Source organism: Pinus tabuliformis, chromosome 8, assembly GCF_031772625.1.
Source record: "Pinus tabuliformis cultivar Carrire ecotype Pingquan chromosome 8, CPIR1, whole genome shotgun sequence".
In the NCBI taxonomy this organism is placed as follows: domain Eukaryota; kingdom Viridiplantae; phylum Streptophyta; class Pinopsida; order Pinales; family Pinaceae; genus Pinus; species Pinus tabuliformis.
In genome coordinates this window covers 156,053,892-156,076,570 of record NC_142294.1, presented here as the reverse complement: position 1 = coordinate 156,076,570, position 22,679 = coordinate 156,053,892, and the positions used below count along the sequence as shown (strand labels likewise).

The 22,679-nt window shown below is 35.8% G+C and overlaps 1 protein-coding gene across 2 annotated transcripts; it reads right to left on the bottom strand.

Moving 5' to 3' along the window:
* Positions 1-1,322: 1,322 nt before the first annotated feature.
* Positions 1,323-8,082, bottom strand: LOC149234607 (protein DETOXIFICATION 27-like). Of its 2 annotated transcripts, none has more exons than XM_089371877.1 (8): positions 7,378-8,082; positions 4,607-5,148; positions 4,421-4,507; positions 4,272-4,328; positions 3,850-4,136; positions 2,068-2,186; positions 1,868-1,954; positions 1,323-1,768 (listed from the first exon to the last, which is right to left on the bottom strand). In XM_089371877.1, exons 1-8 carry the CDS (start codon positions 7,672-7,674, stop codon positions 1,724-1,726), a joined length of 1,521 nt encoding a protein of 506 aa, XP_089228003.1. In that variant the 5' UTR covers positions 7,675-8,082; the 3' UTR covers positions 1,323-1,723. The 2 variants fall into 2 exon arrangements, with proteins under 2 accessions (XP_089228003.1, XP_089228004.1); XM_089371878.1 differs by having other exon boundaries at positions 3,898-4,136; positions 7,378-8,076.
* Between the last annotated feature and the right edge of the window lie 14,597 nt (positions 8,083-22,679).

Below are 22,679 nucleotides of genomic sequence, written 5' to 3'. Positions count from 1 at the left end.
ATTATTATATTTTATGAGGGGTTTTAAGTTGTTATTATTATCACTATATTTTGTAATGGATTTTGAAAAATTATTTTTTTATTTAATTTTAAATTTTGTATGATATATATATATATATATATATATATATATATATATATATATATATATATTAAAAATAAAAATAAATTTAGATTTGAAAAATAAAAATAAATTTAAAGTTGAAAATAAAAAAGTTAAATTTCAGTACATCAAAAAATATGATACCTAAACACCAAATTGGAACAACACAAATTTATAACATTGAAACGAAACACAAGTTTTTAGTTATAATTGACAGCCAAACACGAAATCTTATGGGGGCAATGCCAACCTAATGACTGTTCGTGTTTTCAGTGCTGAGTAGAAGTCACTATTTGTTAAAGCAAATTGTAAAAAGGAAGGAGATGCTATGTTTTGTTGGGCATTTTAAAAATTTATTTTAAAAATTTATATGAATAAATATTATTGTATTAATAAAATATATTAATTTTTTAAACTGTTTTATATATTATTATAAATTATATTTTTAATTAAATTAATATATTTTTTAATTATTAATGAATATATTTTAAGAATATATGTAAAAAGATATATTTACATTATATTTAATCAATTATTATGATTTGTTTAAAGAAATTTGAAAGTTATGATTAAGTTAGACCCCAAATTGGTATATAAATTTTTTTTATTTTTATTTTGAAATAAAAAACTTAAAAATAAGTGTTTTTTGGATTTGAACTTATAAACTTCAAAAAAAACACATTTTCTTAACATTTATATCCACTATATAAAACTCTTTTTATATATATACATATATACATATATCCACTATATAAAACTCTTTTTATATATATACATATATACATATAGTTCCAGTAAAGTTAATATTAACAAAAATATTGAGGTATAAAAAACACATATTCTTAACATTTATATCCACTCTATAAAACTCTTAATAAAATTAATATTATATATATATGCAAAGATAGTGAGGTATAAAAGTGAAATGTGTAATTTCTCAAAGAAAAAGTTTTGTTTTTTTAATTACTATGATTTGGCTTTTGAGATTAAGAATTATTTCATATTATTCATATTCATACTCTTCGCAGTTATTTGATTAATTTTTTTTGGAAAATTTTGAATGATACTAATTTTTTATTTATTTTTTGCTCTATTTGTGACATATTATTTAATAAATCTTCATCACAATTATCTTAAAATTATACTGTTTAAAATCCTTTTAATCTTAAATATAGTTATTATTTTTCAAAATCTCTTTTTAGCTATATATCTACAAAATGAAAAGTAAACATGACTATGCAACTGCTTTGATATTTAAAAAATTATGAAATATTTTCCATGGAAAAGCTGGAAAGTTTTCAATAATTCAAAACAAAAGTTTGAAATTGTTAGAAGGGCCATGGCCTGAGAAGGCAGGTTGCAAATCCATGATCACAAGAAATATGTCCTCCCTACCCTTTTTCAGCTTCAGAGATCTCAAAATGGAAATCACATCACACTGCCACTTGCATCTCTCTCCCTCCCACAGACTCTGCCACTTGCATCTAAATCAAAGAACGTCGAGTGCCCTGCAATCACAATGTAAAATACAATTCATAGGCCACAATCCTCCTTTTTCATTCAAGCTGAAAATGCAATGTTATTTACGTCCTTGGAAGATCTAATTTCATGAGTAGAATCGTCAGAAGACCATGTGTTTGTTAACACGACTTAGAGCTTTGGCAGCCTGCAATTGAAGACATAAAAAACCACTGATCAGTTACTTCCTATTCCTATACATATTCATCAACACAACGATTCATGATCCCATTTTAGTTGATTTCACCTCTCGTTCCCAGTCACAGCGATATGTAATACAAGCAAGTATGATTGTCTGCAATGCTGTCCCGCATATCATTCCTGCCCATATTCCCTGCAGTGCAAATTCAGTCTGTTATTGCCAATACTGTAACAATGTAGTGGGCCTTCATTGCCTTTGACATTTCCTCCGAAGCTGGGACACTAAAGAAGGGAAAGTGTACTCACCAAGACTCCTAAATTGTATACCCAACCAAGCAACACACCAAATGGAACTCCAATGAAGTAGTAACAGCCAATGTTGATCCACGCAACATAAGATTGCCACCCTGATCCAACAGCTACCCCTGAAAACCATTTCAAACCAGAAATGCACATTCAGTCTTAACCTCCAATTTACTTGCGGTTGGTTCATATCATTAAATACTCCAAATCTCATACATCAATTTTAACCCAGATAATTTAAATCATCAGAAGTTTGCATCTGTTTCTTTTTGCCTTTCTGAGCTTAATAGATGCAGGATTTTTTTTTTTTTTCCCTGTCTAAGCTTAGTCGATCAAGGATTAAATTGGTGTTTCTTTATAGCTTTGATGGCATACTTTTGCAAGTATGATTACATCAATGCACCATGAGACTGGCACTTCTTTTTGGATATAAGAGATTTTCAACTGGTCATCGAGTTTGACATAAACTTTGTCAGATTAGTTTTAATCTCACAACTTGTAATTTTTTTTATAAGTATTCAGAAGTTTGAATTTGGTTTTTTTTTATTTTTTATTATTACTTAATTCTTTGGAGATTAAACGATTCTTTATTAGATACTATACTGGCTTGTAGCCATTCTTTATTAGATACTATACTATAATGGCAGAGATTTTAATTTTTCATTAAGTTTGATTTTATAAACTCTCACAAATCAATAAGCCAAAACTTTGCATTTGGTTCAGTTGTGAGTAGCTATAATGGTATCCTTTTTCAATATGTTTAGATCATTGCGCAAAGAAAATACAGTTTCTATTACGATCATGGATGAAGTGGTTTTAACCTAATGTGACATGATTTTAATCTTTTTATGTATCAAATTGATTTATATATATATATATAATTTTCAAAATATTCAAAGTTTGTATATGAGCAATTGTTTTGGTGAATTGTATTTATTTAGGTGTTATTCTCATTTCAGGTTGCAGTAAGCTATCTCATTATTATAAATATGGGATTTTGTTGTGTGTTTAGAAATAGATCAGATCTAATATATCTTTTCTGAAAAGAGTTTGATTATCTTGTATTTTTATTGTTTAAGTAGTGTGAGAACTATTTCTCCATTAAAAAGTATTAGAGCTAATAAGAAAAATATATTGTTCCAATATATTAGTGTTATAATGTATCCTTCTAAAACATGTTTCTTTCCAAGAAATATGACTTATTCCCATATGTAAATATAAAGATGACTTGTTCCCATATACAAATATGGAATTCTATTATATGTTTATTATATGATGAAAAACAGATCTAATAAATCTGTCTTGAAAAAGAGAATTTGACTATCAGTGTTGTTATTTCTAATTGACATTAGATCTTATTTGGGGATGTTTTACGCTATATCATATCTTATATGTATATCTTATGACATATGTATGAGACTTTCATAGGTGATACTCTTCACCTTTTGGCCTAAAGGAAAATCCAAAACCTTTCGCAAAAGACCCTCATAAAACAAAAAGCAGCCTACATTTTTTCTATCCTAAACTTGTAAATAATATATATTTTTTCCTTTTTCAAATCTGCTTTCTGGCAGGCAACTCAGATTTACTTGGGAAACAATGATATGTACTTCAATTCGAAACATGGTTTAATTTTCTAACACTTTTCTCAAATTTTAGAATGAATATATACAGTTCTCATAATTCAAAGTTGAAATTTTAGTTTAAATACCTATGATCAAATATCAAGTGAAATACGATCCTAATTGTAAAAGAATGCCTAGATAATGGAAAACAGAAAGTTACTCTGAAAAATTGGCAAAGTCGAGTCAACGAGAAAAGGAAGTGCATTGCCTGAAAGTACTGGCTGAACACTGTTGAAGAGAATAGTAAACGCCAGCAAAATAGCCATTCTAGAAACCGTATCTCCGATGACTGAACTGCTTGTGAACAACAGAGCAAAATCATGGCGAAACACCACAATGAGAACCCAAAATACAACACCTATTGCACTTGATGTAGTTGCAGAGACAATTATTGCAAATTTGGCTCCTCTGCCATTTCCAGCTCCTAGCTCATTGGCAATCCTCACTCTGCAAGAATCAATTTCAAATTACAGCTAAGTCTAAATTAAATAGATAATATTATAACAGACAAAAAGAAACCCATTCAAACTCTTAAAAAAAGGACATTAGGTGCCATCCAAAATAATAGTACACTGAGCATACCCAACTGCAACAAAGAATCCAAGGGGTATCAACATCTCCCAGCCATTGATGTTCATGCTGAAAGGAACGAAGTTCAAGTCTCAAAATATTGGAATGTTAATTTAATTACCATGCATCATTCTAATAAGAAACAGAGAAGCAGGTTTTACCAGATAGAAAGGGAATCCACTGCAACTTGAGGATCTGTTAGTTTCCCTGTCAGGAGGACCAGCACTCTGTAATACCAATTCTCTAAACTGAAGATAAAACAAATAATGTGAGCTCCTTTTGCGCTGAAATTAGAATCAATCAAATAGGAATCCTTTCAAGAGTGAGTTGTGGTGTGTTCAACTAACCATAGCATCACACCAGATGCGACGGAGAGCTTGAGAAAAGGCCACAAGTCTCTGAATGCTTTTCTGGAAAGCCCAGTCCACGTATGGGGACAACCTCCACAAGTAACATAAAGAAATTGACCAATTGCAGGCACCCACCACGCTAAATCCAATGTAATGGCTGCTCCCACAAGTCCCATTTCCAATTTAACGATAAAAAGCCAGGTTAGGACAATATGAAGCACCAATGAAGCTACAGAAAGCCAGGCAATGACCATGTTTTTCAACTGTGACTGCAGGTATCTCTGAATCGGAAACATAAATACAAATGCAAAGTGCTGAGGAATGAACCAGATTGAAACTGATCCGGATAGTTCAGCAATATCATCTGGCTGACCCATCAACTTGAGAAGGGGGGTGGCAAATATATAAATTGGTAGGAGGAGGACTGCAACAACAAAAAGCACAATCCAAGAGCGTTGCATATATACTCCCAGCATGTGGTATTGCTTAGCTCCGTAAGCTTGACCGCACAGAGTTTCCAGGGCACTGCCCATGCCTAACTGCCATTAAAACACAAGTTGAAACTACATCAGCAATAGGGGCCATGATGGCATAGCTGATTTACTTGCGTTTAATGTCAAAGTGATCACTTTCAAATTTTGACCTTCAAACTGTTAGAATTGGATACAGTCCGGAGTCGCTATATTAAATTTCCTTGTGCGGATTAGAATTTGAAGGGATAATTTTCGAAGAACCTTTTTTTCTACCGCGAAATTGATAACTATATGTGTGAACAGAGCGATCTATCTCTATCTTTTTTTTGGCACTGCTGCCTTGAAAATTGTCATATAATGTACTTGCTCGGCCAGGTATTCTTTTTTTCCCATGAATAAAATAAAATTGGTATAGATAATTTTAGAAGGATAGTTTGAGTGGTTGGGCGCACAAAAATACAATATCGAAATGATGTTTCAATGATATTAAAAATATATAAAACCTAAAATTAATATCTTAATGGCTTTATAAGATTATAATGATACTTTGATTTTCTTTTATCACTTTGATACTTTGATTTTCTTTTATCACTTTCATATTTTAAGGGTTATCGGAGAAAAAGAGGTAATTTTTTTTTGCCCTTTCGCTATTTTTTTTTGGCGATGTCGTTGATTATTACACAGCATTGAGCAACCTATTCGTCAAATCCTATTAGGAATTCTAATATTATTGTTAAACCTTTGTTAATGTGAAATTGCCAAAACACATTATTGAGCAACCTATTCGTCAAATACTATTACAAATTGTAATATTATTGTTAAACCTTTTTAATATGAAATTGCGGAAACACATTATTGAGCAACCTATTCCTCAAATACTATTACAAATTCTAATATTATTGTTAAACCTTTTTTAATATGAAATTGCGAAAACACATTAACAGTGTTGAAAGTTTTAACAAGGAATTGGTGAAAACAGATTCATTAACACTGACCAAAGCTTCCATAACTTCCATAGGACTCTCAACATGCTGTGTTTGATTCACTGATTAAAGAATATGTAATTTCATATTTTCATAAAAAGAAATTATAGGCTCAAATTTAAAGTTAATAGTTCAAATTTAAAGGAGTAAAATATATATAACTCTGTAAATTATAAGAGTTATAAGAGTCAAATTATTGTTCGGGTAAAAATATAAAATTATTATTCAGAATGTATTTTGGATTAATTACATTATTGGATTTTGAGTCAATTTTTCTAACTATCTATTACAGTTCATTCATCCTCAATATGAGAATGAACTATTATTTTCCCAATTTCAAATTATATTTTTTAAAATACATCCAAAAAATAAAAACCAAAATAAACAAAAAATAAATAAATAAATGGGATCTTACCTAGGCTATCAGATTCTAACAAATAAATAAATAAATAAATCTTTATCTTACCTAGGCTATCAGATTCTATCTGAATCAATATATTACATAAGCTATCAGATTCTATGATTTAGAGTATACATTTTTTTTCAAGTTTTTTCTGCTCTAAATTTTATAGAGATTTTTTGGAATCACAAGTTTGAGTTATAAACTCTGCAAAATCTAAACGTCTCTAAATTTGAATTTGTTAAAATCAAATATATTTTTTAGAATCACAAGTTTGAGTTATAAACTCTCCAAAATCTAAACATCTCTAAATTTGAATTTGTTAAAATCAAATGTATTTTTTAGAATCACAAGTTTGAGTTATAAACTCTCCAAAATCTAAATGTCTCTAAATTTGAATTTGTTAAAATCAAATATATTTTTTAGAATCACAAGTTTGAGTTATAAACTCTCCAAAATCTAAATGTTTCTAAATTTGAATTTGTTAAAATCAAATATTGAGTTATGAACTGTGCAAGATCTGAATACCCTCTAAACTTTTTTAGAGTGCTCAATCCATTTATATATTAAAAAATATTTTAAACCACCAAGAATTACAATAAAACCAGCCATCGTTGCACTGATCAATTCCCACTAAGATCTCCATAATTAAAATAGTTAAACTACTCCCTTATAAACGAGAGGAAATGGAGATGATAGGCAAAAACATGTCCAGCAGAGAAGCCATTCAATAAAAAGTCTAAATACTCTGTGAATAAAAAGTCTAAATACTCTGTGAGCACTCTCAAATGGGCATTAATAGAGCTAGGTTTCTTGAGTGAAATAACAAGATATAAAGCAGGGGAGCTGAGTGAAATTATGGAATGCTTCCCAGAAAGGAAAAAAAAAAGGACGAGTATGGTGGATACTTACAAACAGCCCAAAATTGAGACCAACGACGACAGTGCTGGCAATGGAAATGGCAGCTAATTCCAAGTTGCCCAAATGCCCGGCAAACGCTACCGTAATAACGTTCATGCCATACATGGCTATTCGGCTCAAGATGGCAGGCCCCGCAATGCTCCATAGCTTCTTTGATTCCTCTAAAAATCCTCTGCCTGCATCTTTTGAACATATCAGTGACCACTCTTCATTCTCTTCCACATCAGGGGCCTTGCATTGGCGATTTCTTTCTTCATCCAACAATGGATCACGCAGGGAGTCTGCCATGTTGAATGTGGCAGAGAAGATTAGAGAAGAGAATTAGATGCTACAGATGGTCTCTGCACCGTTTGCGACTGGAAAAGTGTGTCCAAAAACAGAGCTAATAATCCCACATCGACCCCGCTATGCGTGAAAGGAGATGGCATCTGGAATCCTATAACAACACGCATGCTCATCATTGGGTAAGTGGAAAATGTGTCCAAAAACTGAGCTAATAATTCCACATATCAAATCCGATAACAACACGCACGGTCATTGACCAGAGAAATGGCGCAGAAAATGCGCAGAAAATGCGCAGAAAATTATAGTAGTAGACGCCCTACTCACAAACCGTCCACATGATCGCTAGCGATTGAGCACAAGAGAACAAAGAAAGAATGATGGGAGAGTAACATCAATTTTTTTATTTATTAAAGTGCCTTGTGGTTTCCTTCCACTCTAGCACAAGAGAACAAAGAAAGAATGATGGGAGAGTAACATCAAATTCGTACCTTGTGGTTTTATTTATTTATTAAAGTGCCTTGTGGTCAACTACAACTATTTATTTCATGTACATTCCTCTTATACTCTTTTGGTTTGATTTTTTTATTTATATTTCATATATATTCTTTGCTATACATCTTTAATAGATAGGTTTTTTTAATGACATTGTTCGCATAGAATAAAGTTAAAATTGTATTCATTTTTAATATATGAATTTAAAGGTTGAACAAAGTATAAATTAACTCAATAATAAGAATATTGATACACAATATTTCAAATTAGCATAATGTATAATGGAGGAAACTTATTTTCCCTGTATGGAAGTGCGAAAGTGTGAACGAAACACAGAGAAAACTTTCTCTGCATTTTCCTACTCCTCACAAACATAATGAAAACTTCCTCCGGACTTTCGAAACATATAACATCTTTCGAACTTCAAAAGATTAAAACACAACATATTTATCATGTAAGCATTGTATTCTAGAGAGATGCATGTCTGAGATCCAAAACTATTTTCAAATGTTCATTTTTGTTTTAATTAATAACACAACTTATAAAATACAAAGGCTCAAAGAATATATTAAAAAACTTATACAAAACATTTTCACAAAATTGGAATGGAACACACTAATCAATCTTTGTGCTTGAGAAGTCTTGAAAATCATGATACTTAATCATAAAATTAAATGCATTTGTCCCAATGGGGACTGGGATTGGGCTCCCATGAACTATAATATAAAAAAGGCATCTACAAAGAAAAACAAGAAACTATATACAAGAATTACCTTAGGTCATGATAACACAACAAATAAAGCTGAATAATTAAATACTAGTAAATAGAAAAACAAATGTTCGAAAAATTTAATAACACTCATAGTATGTAAAAGGATAGACCATGATGGCCTATTTTTCAGTTGTCTATCGAATTCATGATTTATTGAAGAAATTTGTCCACCATAGTTTTAATGAAATCTTTGATAGAAAGGACTGTAATCTCCATTTTGACATTTTCATTGAATATCTCTTTCTCAAATTTTCTAGCCTCTTCTTGTAATTGTGAAACTAAGACAAACTTATGTTCATTGATACTAATACAAGTAATTAGCCATTTTCTAATTTCTTTTACAGTAAAATCAATTATGTCATCAAAATCCATTTCCTTTGATTGTTTTAGTTTGTTGAATTCAACTAATAACATTTCTCTTTATAGCCTTGAGAAAGGAATAACATCTTTTAATGTCTAAGCTTTCACATTTAGAAATGATGTTATATAGTGTCATGATTCTCTCAAACCATCCAACTTCCACTTTCTTCATTCAATTAACATCTGGGAGTCATTTATCTTCTTTCTCTAGATCAAAGAGTAATTCAAGCCTCTGATGAAAAGTTCATATCTCATTGTCAAAAGTTTTTCTGTCTAGCTTAAGATTACTTTTAACCAAATCAACAAATGACTTAATTTCTTGTGCTAAACGTAGTAAATCAAAAGTTGCTTGCCATGCATGATCAATAGTTTCCAATCCTTGGCATATGTTACTGATGATATGTGATTTCACTGCATTAAGGAGATTGGTGGCCTTATTATATCTATGCAGTGTAGCAGGGGTAGAAATTTCCAATGGTGGTGCCCATATTGTTAGTGGAGTCGTTAACAAAGGACCTAGATTGAGAGTGTCTTCTAGCTCTTCTATTTTTTTTTTCAGTCTCAAGTTCTCTGCTTCCTGTTTTCCAATAGACTGTGCAAGTGCCTCACTAGTAGATTGATGTAATATCATGAACCTCATGGCTCCAATGCTAGACACATCAGTATCCATTTGGTCTTGTTCAATAACCTTTTTATTATGAACTTTTACTTTTTCAATTCTCAATTTTTTACTACCCTTGTTATAATTTGCACTTTGCAATGTGGTAGTGTGCTCATTGAAAATAATGACTTCTTATGGAATTTGCTCCATTATTTTATGACTTTATGCTAAACAAGAAATAACCTGATCAGATTGTAGAAATCTGTCAACTTCCACATCTATAGCTTGTTCAATGCTTTCTCTTTTGGGGGACTTTTGGATTTGGTTGTTTGAACCATATGCACTATGTCTAGAGTGAATCTTAAAGGATGCTCTTCATCATCTCTGCCACCTGATAGCGCACCATGAACCAATTTTCCAATCCGAATAGTCTTTCTCTTCCTTTGACTGGAGGATGAAGTCGCACTAGTACCATGTGTGGAAGCTAGAGATTGTTGTGTAAGATTTATGCCTCTTTGCTTGTATTTTGTAGGAAGTGTTACAACAGAGTTCCAATTTGGTGGAGACTCTAATTTATGTAGAACAACAAATGAACAAAGGAAAGACAACCAACCAAAAAAATCAATGAGTAGTTGTGTTCCAGGCATATCAATGGTGATAACTTGATTTGTTTCTTTAGGCATTTAACACTCCAGTTTGAGATTTTAGTTTGTTTTCCACTACTTCATACTTTAAAGTGACTCATATTTGATCCTAGGAATAGATGGAAGTATTATGTAAGAAATTATCTGATTAAAAGTTATAATAAAACACCTTATAATTGTAGCTTTAATATCGTTAAAATAACATAGAAAGTGGAGGGTAATTACAGTGGAAATCGATATGTTATTATCTCTAGGATTTTAAATACATTGAAATATTTTATGAAAGTGTAAAGTGTAGGGTACAAATAAAGCAAAGAAACGAAGGATTATTACCTCTTACTATAGTTCACCACAGTGTCTTTCTCAATGATAAAAAGTTTGAGTGTAATTTTGAAAAACCAAAAAAAAACTGATGTGAACACGGGGAATATTTTTTTCCTTCATTATGCGGAGAAAGTGTCCAATCACTAGTGTTATAGGCCATTTTGTCACATCTGCATAATAGGCTTGCAAATCAGACCAATCAACATCCTTGAACACTTTTTCATAATCCCTTCACAAAGCCCTAAGCATCACTTCTCCAAAAAGTTTGAGTTTCTGGGACAATTAGCTAAAAAACATTGTTTTTAGCCCGAATGCAACTTGCATGCTTAGCCACTTGCATTCAACACATGTTACATACCTGATAGCTAGTGCTAGTAAGCACATGTTTCTCCCTTCTGGAGGTGCATTGATTCTAGAAATTCAGAAAAAAAAAAAAATATTCTCGCATCCTCTCCTTCCAAAAGCTTCCAAGGTAGTTTTAACTATTTACCATGGATAGAGATATAGAATTCCTATTTGATCCTAATCTAATGGACCTCATCTCTTATCCCTTGAGCTCATCCTCCGATCATATGTGGATCTCAAGTCTAGATTGACAATTGGATAAGAATTCCTAAACTACCACATTCATCCTATAAATTTACTGCCTCCCATAAGGTTTAGGTTGGATTTTGAAGATTGATAGAACCCTTATGATGCAACTTTGAGCCTAAAGGAGTCACCATATTCATGAATTAAGGTTGATGTTGAGGTGTGCTTTGTGACAAGGAATGCCAAGTCAACTTGGGGAGACATCTACGAAGTTAGCTACTATTTATGGTTGTAAACTATCTCCTATATTTGTTAATACAATGAGTATCTTATTTTACTATATTTTTGTGTTATGTTTTCACTCATATATTTCAATTCCATGTTGATTCATTGAATAGAGATTTTAGATTATGCTACATGGATGTTGTGGATCCTTTGCTTGTTTTAGTCGTGTGTGTAAGTTCTAATTGTAGCACTTGGAGCTAGAGTTGGAGCTTACAAGTGAGGAGGAAAGGAAAGCTTGCTACAAATTCTAGGTAGGCTTCTTTCCCATGCTCTAATATATCTAAGGAAAACTTCATTCTTTTTGTCTTTTGTTGTTCTAGATCAAACCACTAGATCTAGGGAATTCGCCTTTGTCTGCAATCGTGAAAATTACGCATAACAAATTTGCGACTCTGGTGGGAAGCTGGATCCCTTTCGTAATTAGGAGATAAACATGGTTACATTGGATCCAACTTCCTCTTCCTTGGTTATGATGCTTTCCTTCCCCAAACAAAAAAATTAATTTATGGTGGTTATGAGAAATAAGGACTATGGCAATTTGAATCCCTCAGCTGGTAAGGCTACTGATCAACCTACAAGTTCTACCTCATATGCTTTGGATCCTGCTCCAAATGTGGTTCCAATTGAATTAACAATTAAACCTCCCAAGGGCATTATTCACAAATCAACATTCAATCCTCGTGCGAGAGCTGCACAAAATTATAACATATTTGAGGATCTAGCTCAAGCTCCTTTAGTTATGTCAACTATCGAGGTTTTACAGAATTGTCCCACCCAGAAGAAGGCTTTACTTGCTGCAATGAGGGGCCATCGATTCTTTGGATTCTAGCCTTGTAGTCTTTAATCATGAGAATTATACAACCAAATTTCCAGCACAACTGGGTTTTATGATTTAGGTTGTTGTTCGAAGTAAGACCATCCATCGGACAATCGTGGATGAAGGAAATTCAGCTTGTATCATGTCACTTTCTTGTTGGAAGGCTATTAGATCTCCTCAACTCAACCAATCACCAACTACTTGCAAAGCCTTTGATGGAAGAGGCTTCAAGCCTTACAAAATTTTGAATTTTTTACAAGTAGAATTAGCTAGCAAAACAATGTCAGTAGAAGTTGAAGTTATAGACAGACCATTGGATTATAACTTTTTACTAGGATGTACATAGATTTATGCCATGTCCGTTATCATTTTGATATATTTCAAAATGATTTCTTTCCCTCACCACGGGGTATCATGGCCATTGATCAACTCACCTTTTTTGCTAATAATTCTCAAGTCACTGGAAGCATCCATTTTTTGGGTGAATCCCCACATTATTATCAACATGTTAGAGTTGGATTTCTTAAAGATTCCACATTGATGGGAACTTTCTCACTTCCTCCTCTTGACAACCTGAACTCGGTTGCCTTTATCAACATGGTCTCTTCTTGTACTACTCCATCTGATCCTTGGATAATACCAGATTCTTCTAATATTGATACATTTGGTGAACGCATGTTGCTTAGTCCTGTTGAGCTCAAGTATGAAGCTATCTATTTGGCCTGTTTGATACACTCTGATTTCCCCTACTCGATAGAGTGGGTCGATCATTCCTGAGATTATGGATCATCTTCTGATCCTTTCTTCGGTACATTTTCTACTGATGAGAGCATCATGGAAATCATGATGTCAGATGATGCGTCGTGGGATGAAAATCATCATCATTCCTCCCTACTCTATACTTCTAAGGATAATCTTGGTCACATCTATTCACCCAATGTCATTGATATATATGTGAATTTCCTATCTATTCATGACATTGATTTTGAGAAGCTTTATCGAATATTGAAGAGACTATTCCTCTTGATATTTCGACTAAACCTAGAATTATTGAGAATGTGGATATTGGTGCATTTTTCTCTCTCGATGAGGTCAAGGTCTATAAATCCCTTTTCCAGGAATTTCAACACATTTTCGCCTAGTCATATCAAGATATGCCAGTTATTGATCCAAATATTGTTGTACATGAAATCAAAAGGTATCAATATAATACGTTAGTTCAACAACGCTTACGTCCAGTATATCCTAAGAAAGTTGTTGCTATTGAAAAAATTTTGTGTGCTGGTTTCATTTAACCAATTCCTCTTATTGATTGGGTCTCAAAAATTGTTCCTGTAATGAAGAAACAAGGAACGATTCATGTGTGTGTTGATTATCAAGACATCAACTGTGCTTGTCCTAAGGACAACTATCCCACCTTGTTTATCGATCAGATTGTAGATGATTGTGTTGGAAGTGAAGTTTTATCATTTATATATGGTTTTTCGGGCTACAACCAAATCAACATTCTCCCATTGGACCAACATAGAACTACATTTAACTGTCCATGAGGAACATTCTCTTATCGAAATCTCCCTTTCGGTTTGAAAAATGTTGGGCCAACTTTTCAGAGGGCTATGAATTATGCCTTCCACGACATTAAACACATTGTACAACCCTATTTGGATAACCTACCTTCCCACTCGAAACATCATGTGGATCATCCGATGCATCTCAGGGCTATATTTTTATTTTGTTGCCATTATAATATGAGGCTCAATCCACACAAATGTGTGTTTTGCGTTCAATCTAGTCGACTTCTCGACTTCATTGTGTCAAGCAAGGAATTCATATTGATCCACTTAAAGTCTAGGCGATCCTCAATTTTCCTACTCCCTCCTCTCTCATTCAGTTACAACGCCTTCAAGGGAAGGATAACTTTATACGAAGGTTTTTTCCCAACTATGATGAATTGACCAAAGGATTTACTCGTTTGTTGAAGAAATGGGTTCCCTTCCATTGGGATGACACTGCCCAAAAGGCATTTGATGCTTTAAAAGATGTTCTAGTTTGGGCATCATTGTTGTATCCCCCAAATTATCAATGCGATTACTTCCCGTATCTCGTTGCTGCAGTTACTACCATCGCTATGGTGTTAGTCCAAGAGGATGACATAGGGGATGAACATCCCATTTATTATTTGAGTCGAAACTTAAATGACAAAAAAATCAAATATACTTGAAAAGTTAGCTTTGGCAACTGTCCAAGCTGTCCAAAAATTTCGCCACTACATTATACTTCACAAGACTATGGTTGTTTCTTATTGTAAGCCAATGACATACATCTTGTCATGAAAATTTCTAGGGGGAAGTACTCCAAATGGATTTTTATTCTCCAGTAGTTTGATTTGGAGTTAATCAAGTCCAAATTTAAGAAATCCTTAGTCTTTTCTAAACTGATCTGCGACCTTCCCTCTTCCGACTCTGATTCTACATCTGATGATTGTATTCCTGAAAAGTCACTGTTTCTGATCGATTCATATGATCTGTGGTATGGGGATATTATCATTTATCTCGAAGCCCAGACTTTCCCACCTGATACTTCTCGCTCTGACCAGATACGTATTCAATAGCAGGCTAAAATGTATATTATAATTGGCGAGACCCTTTATCCCTATGGTATTGATGTTATTTTTAGATGGTGGCTCACTCATGAGGAGGCCGAGTGTTACCGGGAAAAGTGTCTATTTAGAACTGCTCTATCCCACTAAGGTGTGACAGCTGCCTTAGAAACAAACAGAGAAAAACTACTTTTGTATTTCCTTTATGAACTATAGATAGAGAGGAATAGGAAGAACCAACCTGTGTCTTGTGCTAATCCTTTGATCCAATCTCTCTCTTCTTTGACAGCTTCCAGCTACCTGCTCCCTTACTTGCCCAGCTTCACCAAGTACCTGTAAGATCACAGAAGAAGAACACTATACAAAGACATGGATCTATATTCATAAACAATTTAGGATCAGATTTAAGTTAACCATACAAATGTAACAAGCATCAATGATACAAAAGCATGGAGGAAAAACTCAAATAGTTTTTATTGATAAACAAGAAAAGATCCAGGAGGAGTTACAACCGATGATTTCTGACCCAGCATCAACCTCCCAGCAAAGAAGCCCCTCTTCACCTCCAACAAAGCATAGATCACCCAATACTCTGATGTTTGTCTCAAAACCAACAACAATTCCTTACAATGTGCAAAATTCCAGCCTCTGGATCTCTGGGATTAAGGATCCATATCTAGATATGTGTAAGGAGGATGAGTCAGCTTATGATTTGATTAGTGTCTTCTCTCTGTCAGTTCTTGCTTCCACTTGGAGACTGAAGGCCTCTTACTCATCCTTGGTCGAATTCAGTGAGGCAAGTGTCATAGGAGAAGATTCTAGAAGCTTCCATTGTCTCTCCACCTCGCGGAATGACACTGCCATTTGTCATTTCTCGCCCAACGCACCCTCATAGTGCATTTAGGTGCGTTGCAACGCACCTAGCCAGTGTATTTAGGTGCAATGCAACGCACCTAGCCAGTGGAGCAGCTGAAATGATCCTGTTTTGACTTATTCTGAGCAGTTTCTGGTGGAGAACTTCTGGGAGAAGCTGTAATTTGTTGACCTTGTTCCTTTAGGGGTTAGAACAACACTTTTAGGGACTTAGGAGCCCTTGGTTTATGGAAATTTCATGCTTGGAGTTGCAAGGCACAAAAATGTCTATAACAATTGCCCCCTAAAGTATGAGGCCGTTAACCTTTTGGTGTCGGGTGAAATGCTTTATTATGAGGATCCGAAGTTCTTTCAATGCTGGGAGGAGACCTGTAATAAGATACAATACAATACATTATCTTCATACTGTTTTTCATGATCTAGCTGAGGCGAGCATTCCCATGCTCAGCTTTATAAATTCATTCTCATGTACATAGGACAGACAATTGTCTGATTGTAGACTGACGATTCTGATAGAGCCATCATCCTTTGGTAGGATGATTATCTGTGCTGCAATGTTGTACATTTAATGTCTTTATTTCCCTGGATATATATCGCAGCCCGGATGGATGAAACTAGATCGGGGGTCTTCAATCTCGTCCGATCTTCACTCGAAGTACAAGTCGATCCATGTGAGAAATGTTCTGAAGTCGAACATGGAAAGACATCGCTTGATTACCAGTCAATGATGTAAACTGTTAACAAGCACAAGAGGAATCACCGATAATGATAATGATCCTCAAGGTACTGTAGTACAATTCACGTGGTGTGAATAAAGGACTTGGTGTCGAACACCACGCAAAATCTTTCGGTCGAAGGTCATTGATGTAAACCTGTCACCGGAAGTGAGAAACTTGCCATTGAGGCATGCAAGCTTCAAAGTACTGAATGGGGTGTTCCTAGACCAACTTCTTGGATAATGAGCTGATGTCGACAAGAAGTGATCCGTCACAGGAGGGACTTAATGAATCCCACATCAATGACACGGAACGGAGCAAATGATTTTGATGGAGGTGAAAACGATCTGATGATATACGGTTCAGGGTGGCGGTCATGAAAAAATGGAGTATAATGTATGGTAGTGGGTGGGACACAGGTGGCTTCTCTGGATGACTTCTCTTGAACATGTCGGCGACACTGATGTGATGGATTGGTAGCATTAACCCCAAATGTGGATGGTATGGTGTGACCATGGCGATGTGACCGGTGAATGAAATAACCCAACCCGACTCGGACATGGAGTGGAAGTGTCATGTTCAAGAGCGACTTGCTACCAATAAAGATTCTTTGAGTTTTCTTCCCAATTTTTCCCCAGTCATTGCTGACCAATACCTCTTTATTTTTGTCAAGCTTGAGGAGGATAACATATGCTTGTTCTATAATTTGCCCTTCGGGAAAACCCATCGCTATGTTTTAACGAGCCTAGCGATAGTGAAACTCGTTCTCGTCTAAAGACAAGTTTGTCGCTATTAATCTTTTTAATGAGTTTAACGACAAAGATAACTCGGTCCTTTTCAATTTTAGAGAGTCTGAAAAGGTACGTAAAGGTAACTCCAAAATTCCTTTTTCGTCATCTAATCCCTTAAGTCCGAAAAAGTATAAAACAATACAGAAGGGATGAATTTTCGATAGTTTTAACAAGCCGAACAAAACAAGCGCTCGATCTTTTTGTGCAATAATCCCTCAGGTCCAAAAAGATTAAAATCTAGATGAGGGATAGCACTTCCTGTCCCTTTAACGAGCTGGAAGGCCAAGGACTCGGCAATATTTTCATATTTTACGAGTCAGTTGAAAAGAGCTTAAAGAAGACTCGTCTTTTGAGGAACGAGTGATAAAATGGGTAGCAGCTGATTCCAGGTAAGGTTTGGAATTTTCCAATCACGGCAGTGTCACAAGGATGGCTAGTGAAATCACTCTTCGCAGCTGTTCCTCAAAATGGGTAAACAATCAAGTGGAGGTGAATGATCGGCCAATGAAAAAGTGGAGGTGATGGTGCAAACACGACCAAGGCTTTAATGGCTGAAGTACTTCATTCACGGTGGTTATTTACCGGGGAATAGTTCATTTTTTAACGAGCTTAAACGCGGGTGGAAACATTTGCTCGATGCGGGTTTATTTTTTAACGAGCTTGAACCTTGCGGTAACACTGCTCGATGCGGGTTTATTTTTTAACGAGCTTGAACCTTGCGGTAACACTGCTCGATTAATCCAGTCGTATGATAAGAATGTATCATATAAAACGGCAATTTTTAGAGTTTTGCCCCACATCCTTTCTTTATGCAAGTTAGGAAACGACTAATCCAAAAAACAGATAAATAATCGCTCTTTGCTTGCACTCCAAAAGGTTTGCATGCCCCCAGGTATAAAACAGAGTTTCAAGGTTACCTCTACTTCTTTCCGCCAAAACATTTGTTTTACCGAGAGAGGCCTACCTCTTATAGGTTACCCAAAGATTGTTCTATTCACGGCGTAAACAAAACACTTCTTCGGCGATGTCTACCGAGATAAACAAAGGTGAGTGGCGGCACTCGCCAACTCACATAACTTTGACAAGAGAATCTTGTTCTAGAATAACCCCCTCTTCCAATCACGGACGGGGGTACAGACTAGTCATATTCTCCCGCGGAAACCTACCCTATACCCGAAGTTTTCCTGCCGAAGCAGACCAGGGTGCATGCCCCCTGGGATTCAGTCATATCCCTTCGAATTACTTGCGCTCATCGGGAGGACAGACTGGAGATTGAGACATTTCTTGCGTGAAAAGACCATTTAGGGATGGTATATGACTATTTGCTATGTGTGATACGGGAAATGAAAGCTGGTCCACGAGCTTGACCACTCTTCCTTCGTGTGGAAAACACATTACTCTAAAGAGTGAGGAGACAATTGCTCCCATGCAATAAATATAGTCTCGTCCAAGGAGTAGATTGTAATCCAGGGGTCCTTGAACTACCATTACGTTCATGCGAACTGTTTTCCTTCTCAATGTTATGGGCACATCGGGAAGGATCCCTAAAGGTCGATTGGTTCCTTTATCAAAGCTTGTCAGATTTCTCATCTCAGGCAAAAGCGATGGTGAACCAAGCGCTTTCCAAGCAGTTGAGGAAAGGATACTCACAGAAGCCCCCTCATCTATGATGGTACCAGCCATAACCATTCTATATATTTGAACGATAATTCGGAATGGTATGCTTGCTGGTAAACGGGGTCTGCCTAGTTGATTCCAGTCGAAGGAGACAACTAGGTTGCTTGGAGATGGGACCGAATAGACGGCTGGGTACAGCTCTGACGAACTTCCTTCCTGCGGTAAAGGAACGGGTAAATTGCCCCCATGTTCGTTGGAGTCTGTGCTTATGAAAAGAATTTGGACGGTGTCATCCTTGTTCTCTTCAGTGATTGTATCATCTGAAGATGAAACCTTTGAAGGCAAGACCGGGTCAACTGCCGCCTCGACCTTTTGACTTTCGTCTGGTATGGATCCAGATGGTTTATCTTCAATGATAGGTGCTTCGGCCGACCACCTGAGCGGGCCAGCCGAATTTTCAACTAGTGACGAACTCAGCAAGGGTTTTTTATATCCAGGAGGAAGTCGTAACGGTGAAACCGGATGATCATCCAAAACTCTTTTAGCTTCGTCTAAGAAGGGACAATGGTGGACGGCATGATCGCCTTCGCACAGTTTACAAGGAAATCTACATTTCCCTTTTTGTCCTGGGGCTTCACTTTCACTAGTTGATGGTGTGCTTTCAACATGATCATCAGAAGTTGACGACACCGGGTTGTGCAAACGAGGAGACCAGTCCCTTAATATCCGAGGGATGCAAGGACAATCTCTGTGAAAGTGGTCTCATTTGCAAATGACACATGGCGATTTAGGCCTGGTCGGTGCAGTGTGTGGATTTTCGTTAGACGACACTCGTTTTCCCCCATTCGCCTTTGGCTCCTTCTTCTTCTTCTCTTTCTTCTTCTTTTCCTTCTTCTCCTTAGGAACTTGACTTTTGGCTTTACCAGCCCCATCAAGCGAAGAGGAAGGAGGAGAGGAAGAATTAGAGGAAGTAGAAGGTTGGTGGGCAACTCTGGACTCGTCTAATTGCTGATTCAATTGTTCAGGAATAGTGGTGTTCTGAACGACAGAGGTTGAGAAGAGCCATACAGGCAAACCAATTGTCAGTCCTGGAAGCGACAATGTGGCCATATGGGGCGCACCAACATCTCCCCAAGAGGAGAAGGGACTAGGATTTCCTCCAAGGGGAATTCCTTGGTTGGTAGACTCCATTTTCTCAACCCAAGATCAACGTAGGAAAGGGTAATGAATATTCCGTTTAAAATAAATTTTATACGCTTTGACACAACTTGTTTTTTCAGTTTTTAAGAATTGAGAAAAAACAAAAGATGACTCTAGTCTCCTTCGATTTTTAATGAGCCTGAAGTGACAAGTGCTCAGATGGACCTTTTCCGTTAAGGAGTCTGAAAAGGAACGAAAGGGACTGCTCTGGAGGTCTAGGTAGAGGGAGTACCAAACCAATCGCAAAACTGCAGAATACTTTTTACGGTACGGTAGTCAATCTTCCCGAATGCTGTGTTCGGTGCATTGTGATTGATAGGGCGACAGACACGGCTTCCTATGGATAAAGGATTTAAGCCTATAGGGGTCTCCCAAAATATACTCGACGGTACGTGGGAGCACAAGTCCGTACTGGCACTTATCGTCTCAAAGTGGAGGAATCACCCAACCATCAATGAGGACAACAGTTACCAGGCTTTACGACGCCGGAATACGTCTCTAGCCTAGACCTCTAAATGTTGTGAGTTAAGTTCCAAAGCGTTGTTAGATTCATTGAATTTATTTTAAGTTGATCTTGCTTATGAAGTTTGCCTTTTGGGTTCACCACGAGATGTAGATGTAATTCCTAAAATGCAATCTAAAGATGATAAACAAACTTTTATCTCTTTTGTGCAATGAAAATCCTAGCTACTAGAGGAAAAGAAAGACACAATCTTTTCACAAAGAGCAAAGAGCACACTGTAAATGCACTTTCCTAAATCAAGCCAAACAGACTGTCTATATGCAAATGCACATGCATGTATTTGTTTTCGACTTTCTTAGTATTGATGCTAAAAAGAAAGTTGATGTACAAATCTGAATTTTCTTTCAAGCGACAAACACAAACAAGCTTCTTTTCGAAATCAAAAGATAAAGACGATTACGACACTTTACAATTTTGAAATGAATACTCGTTTTTGACACTAGAAAATCAAAAATTCAGACCAAAGGCAATAGTAAAAGTATAATCGACCATCAACAGCAATCAAACTTTCTCCTATGATCGAAATCGACACTTGCGACAGATCTAAATCAAAGGACGACAGTACGACTATTCTACTTTTGCAATGGAAAACTGTAAACAACTCAACAAACACACAAAAACATCTACAGTTCTTTTGTACAAAGGAGGCGGAATAACAGCAAGGAAAAGGGGTTTTCAACAGGTATATACTGATCACAGGCAGCAAAATTCAGAGACAGAACTGGAAAGAATGAAGCACAAGAACCTTAGCTGCACAGGGCTAGTCTGATCAGCCCACCTGTAACACAGAGAAACTTCATTGCAGTGCAAGTTTCCCTTTTGGGAAGTGCGTTGAAATGTAGGATCTCTTAACAGTACTTGCGCTGGGCCAGAAACGAGAATCTGTCCGGGTTCTGGGTCACAGTTTGCAGTTCAGTCTTTGGTTTTTGGCCGAGTGAAAGCAATCAGTAATGCACAATCAGGGGTAGATCTAAGGAGGGTCTAAGAGCTATCACAAGGGCAATCAGATAGTTTGTGAATCAGCTGTTCAAATCATAAACAGATCTAGTGAATGGATTGAAGCAGCAGATGTCTACTTTGCATTTGTTATGGCAAATGCAGTTCGAATGCTACTTATGAGTTTATGAAACAAACAACAAAGAGATACACAAACAAACTAATTAGACATTCTTCCCCAGCGGAGTCGCCATTTTGTTACCGGGAAAAGTGTCTATTTAGAACTGCTCTATCCCACTAAGGTGTGACAGCTGCCTTAGAAACAAACAGAGAAAAACTACTTTTGTATTTCCTTTATGAACTATAGATAGAGAGGAATAGGAAGAACCAACCTGTGTCTTGCGCTAATCCTTTGATCCAATCTCTCTCTTCTTTGATAGCTTCTAGCTACCTGCTCCCTTACTTGCCCAGCTTCACCAAGTACCTGTAAGATCACAGAAGAAGAACACTATACAAAGACATGGATCTATATTCATAAACAACTTAGGATCAGATTTAAGTTAACCATACAAATGTAACAAGCATCAATGATACAAAAGCATGGAGGAAAAACTCAAATAGTTTTTATTGATAAACAAGAAAAGATCCAGGAGGAGTTACAACCGATGATTCCTGACCCAGCATCAACCTCCCAGCAAAGAAGCCCCTCTTCACCTCCAACAAAGCATAGATCACCCAATACTCTGATGTTTGTCTCAAAACCAACAGCAATTCCTTACAATGTGCAAAATTCCAGCCTCTGGATCTCTAGGATTAGGGATCCATATATAGATATGTGTAAGGAGGATGAGTCAGCTTATGATTTGATTAGTGTCTTCTCTCTGTCAGTTCTTGCTTCCACTTGGAGACTGAAGGCCTCTTACTCAT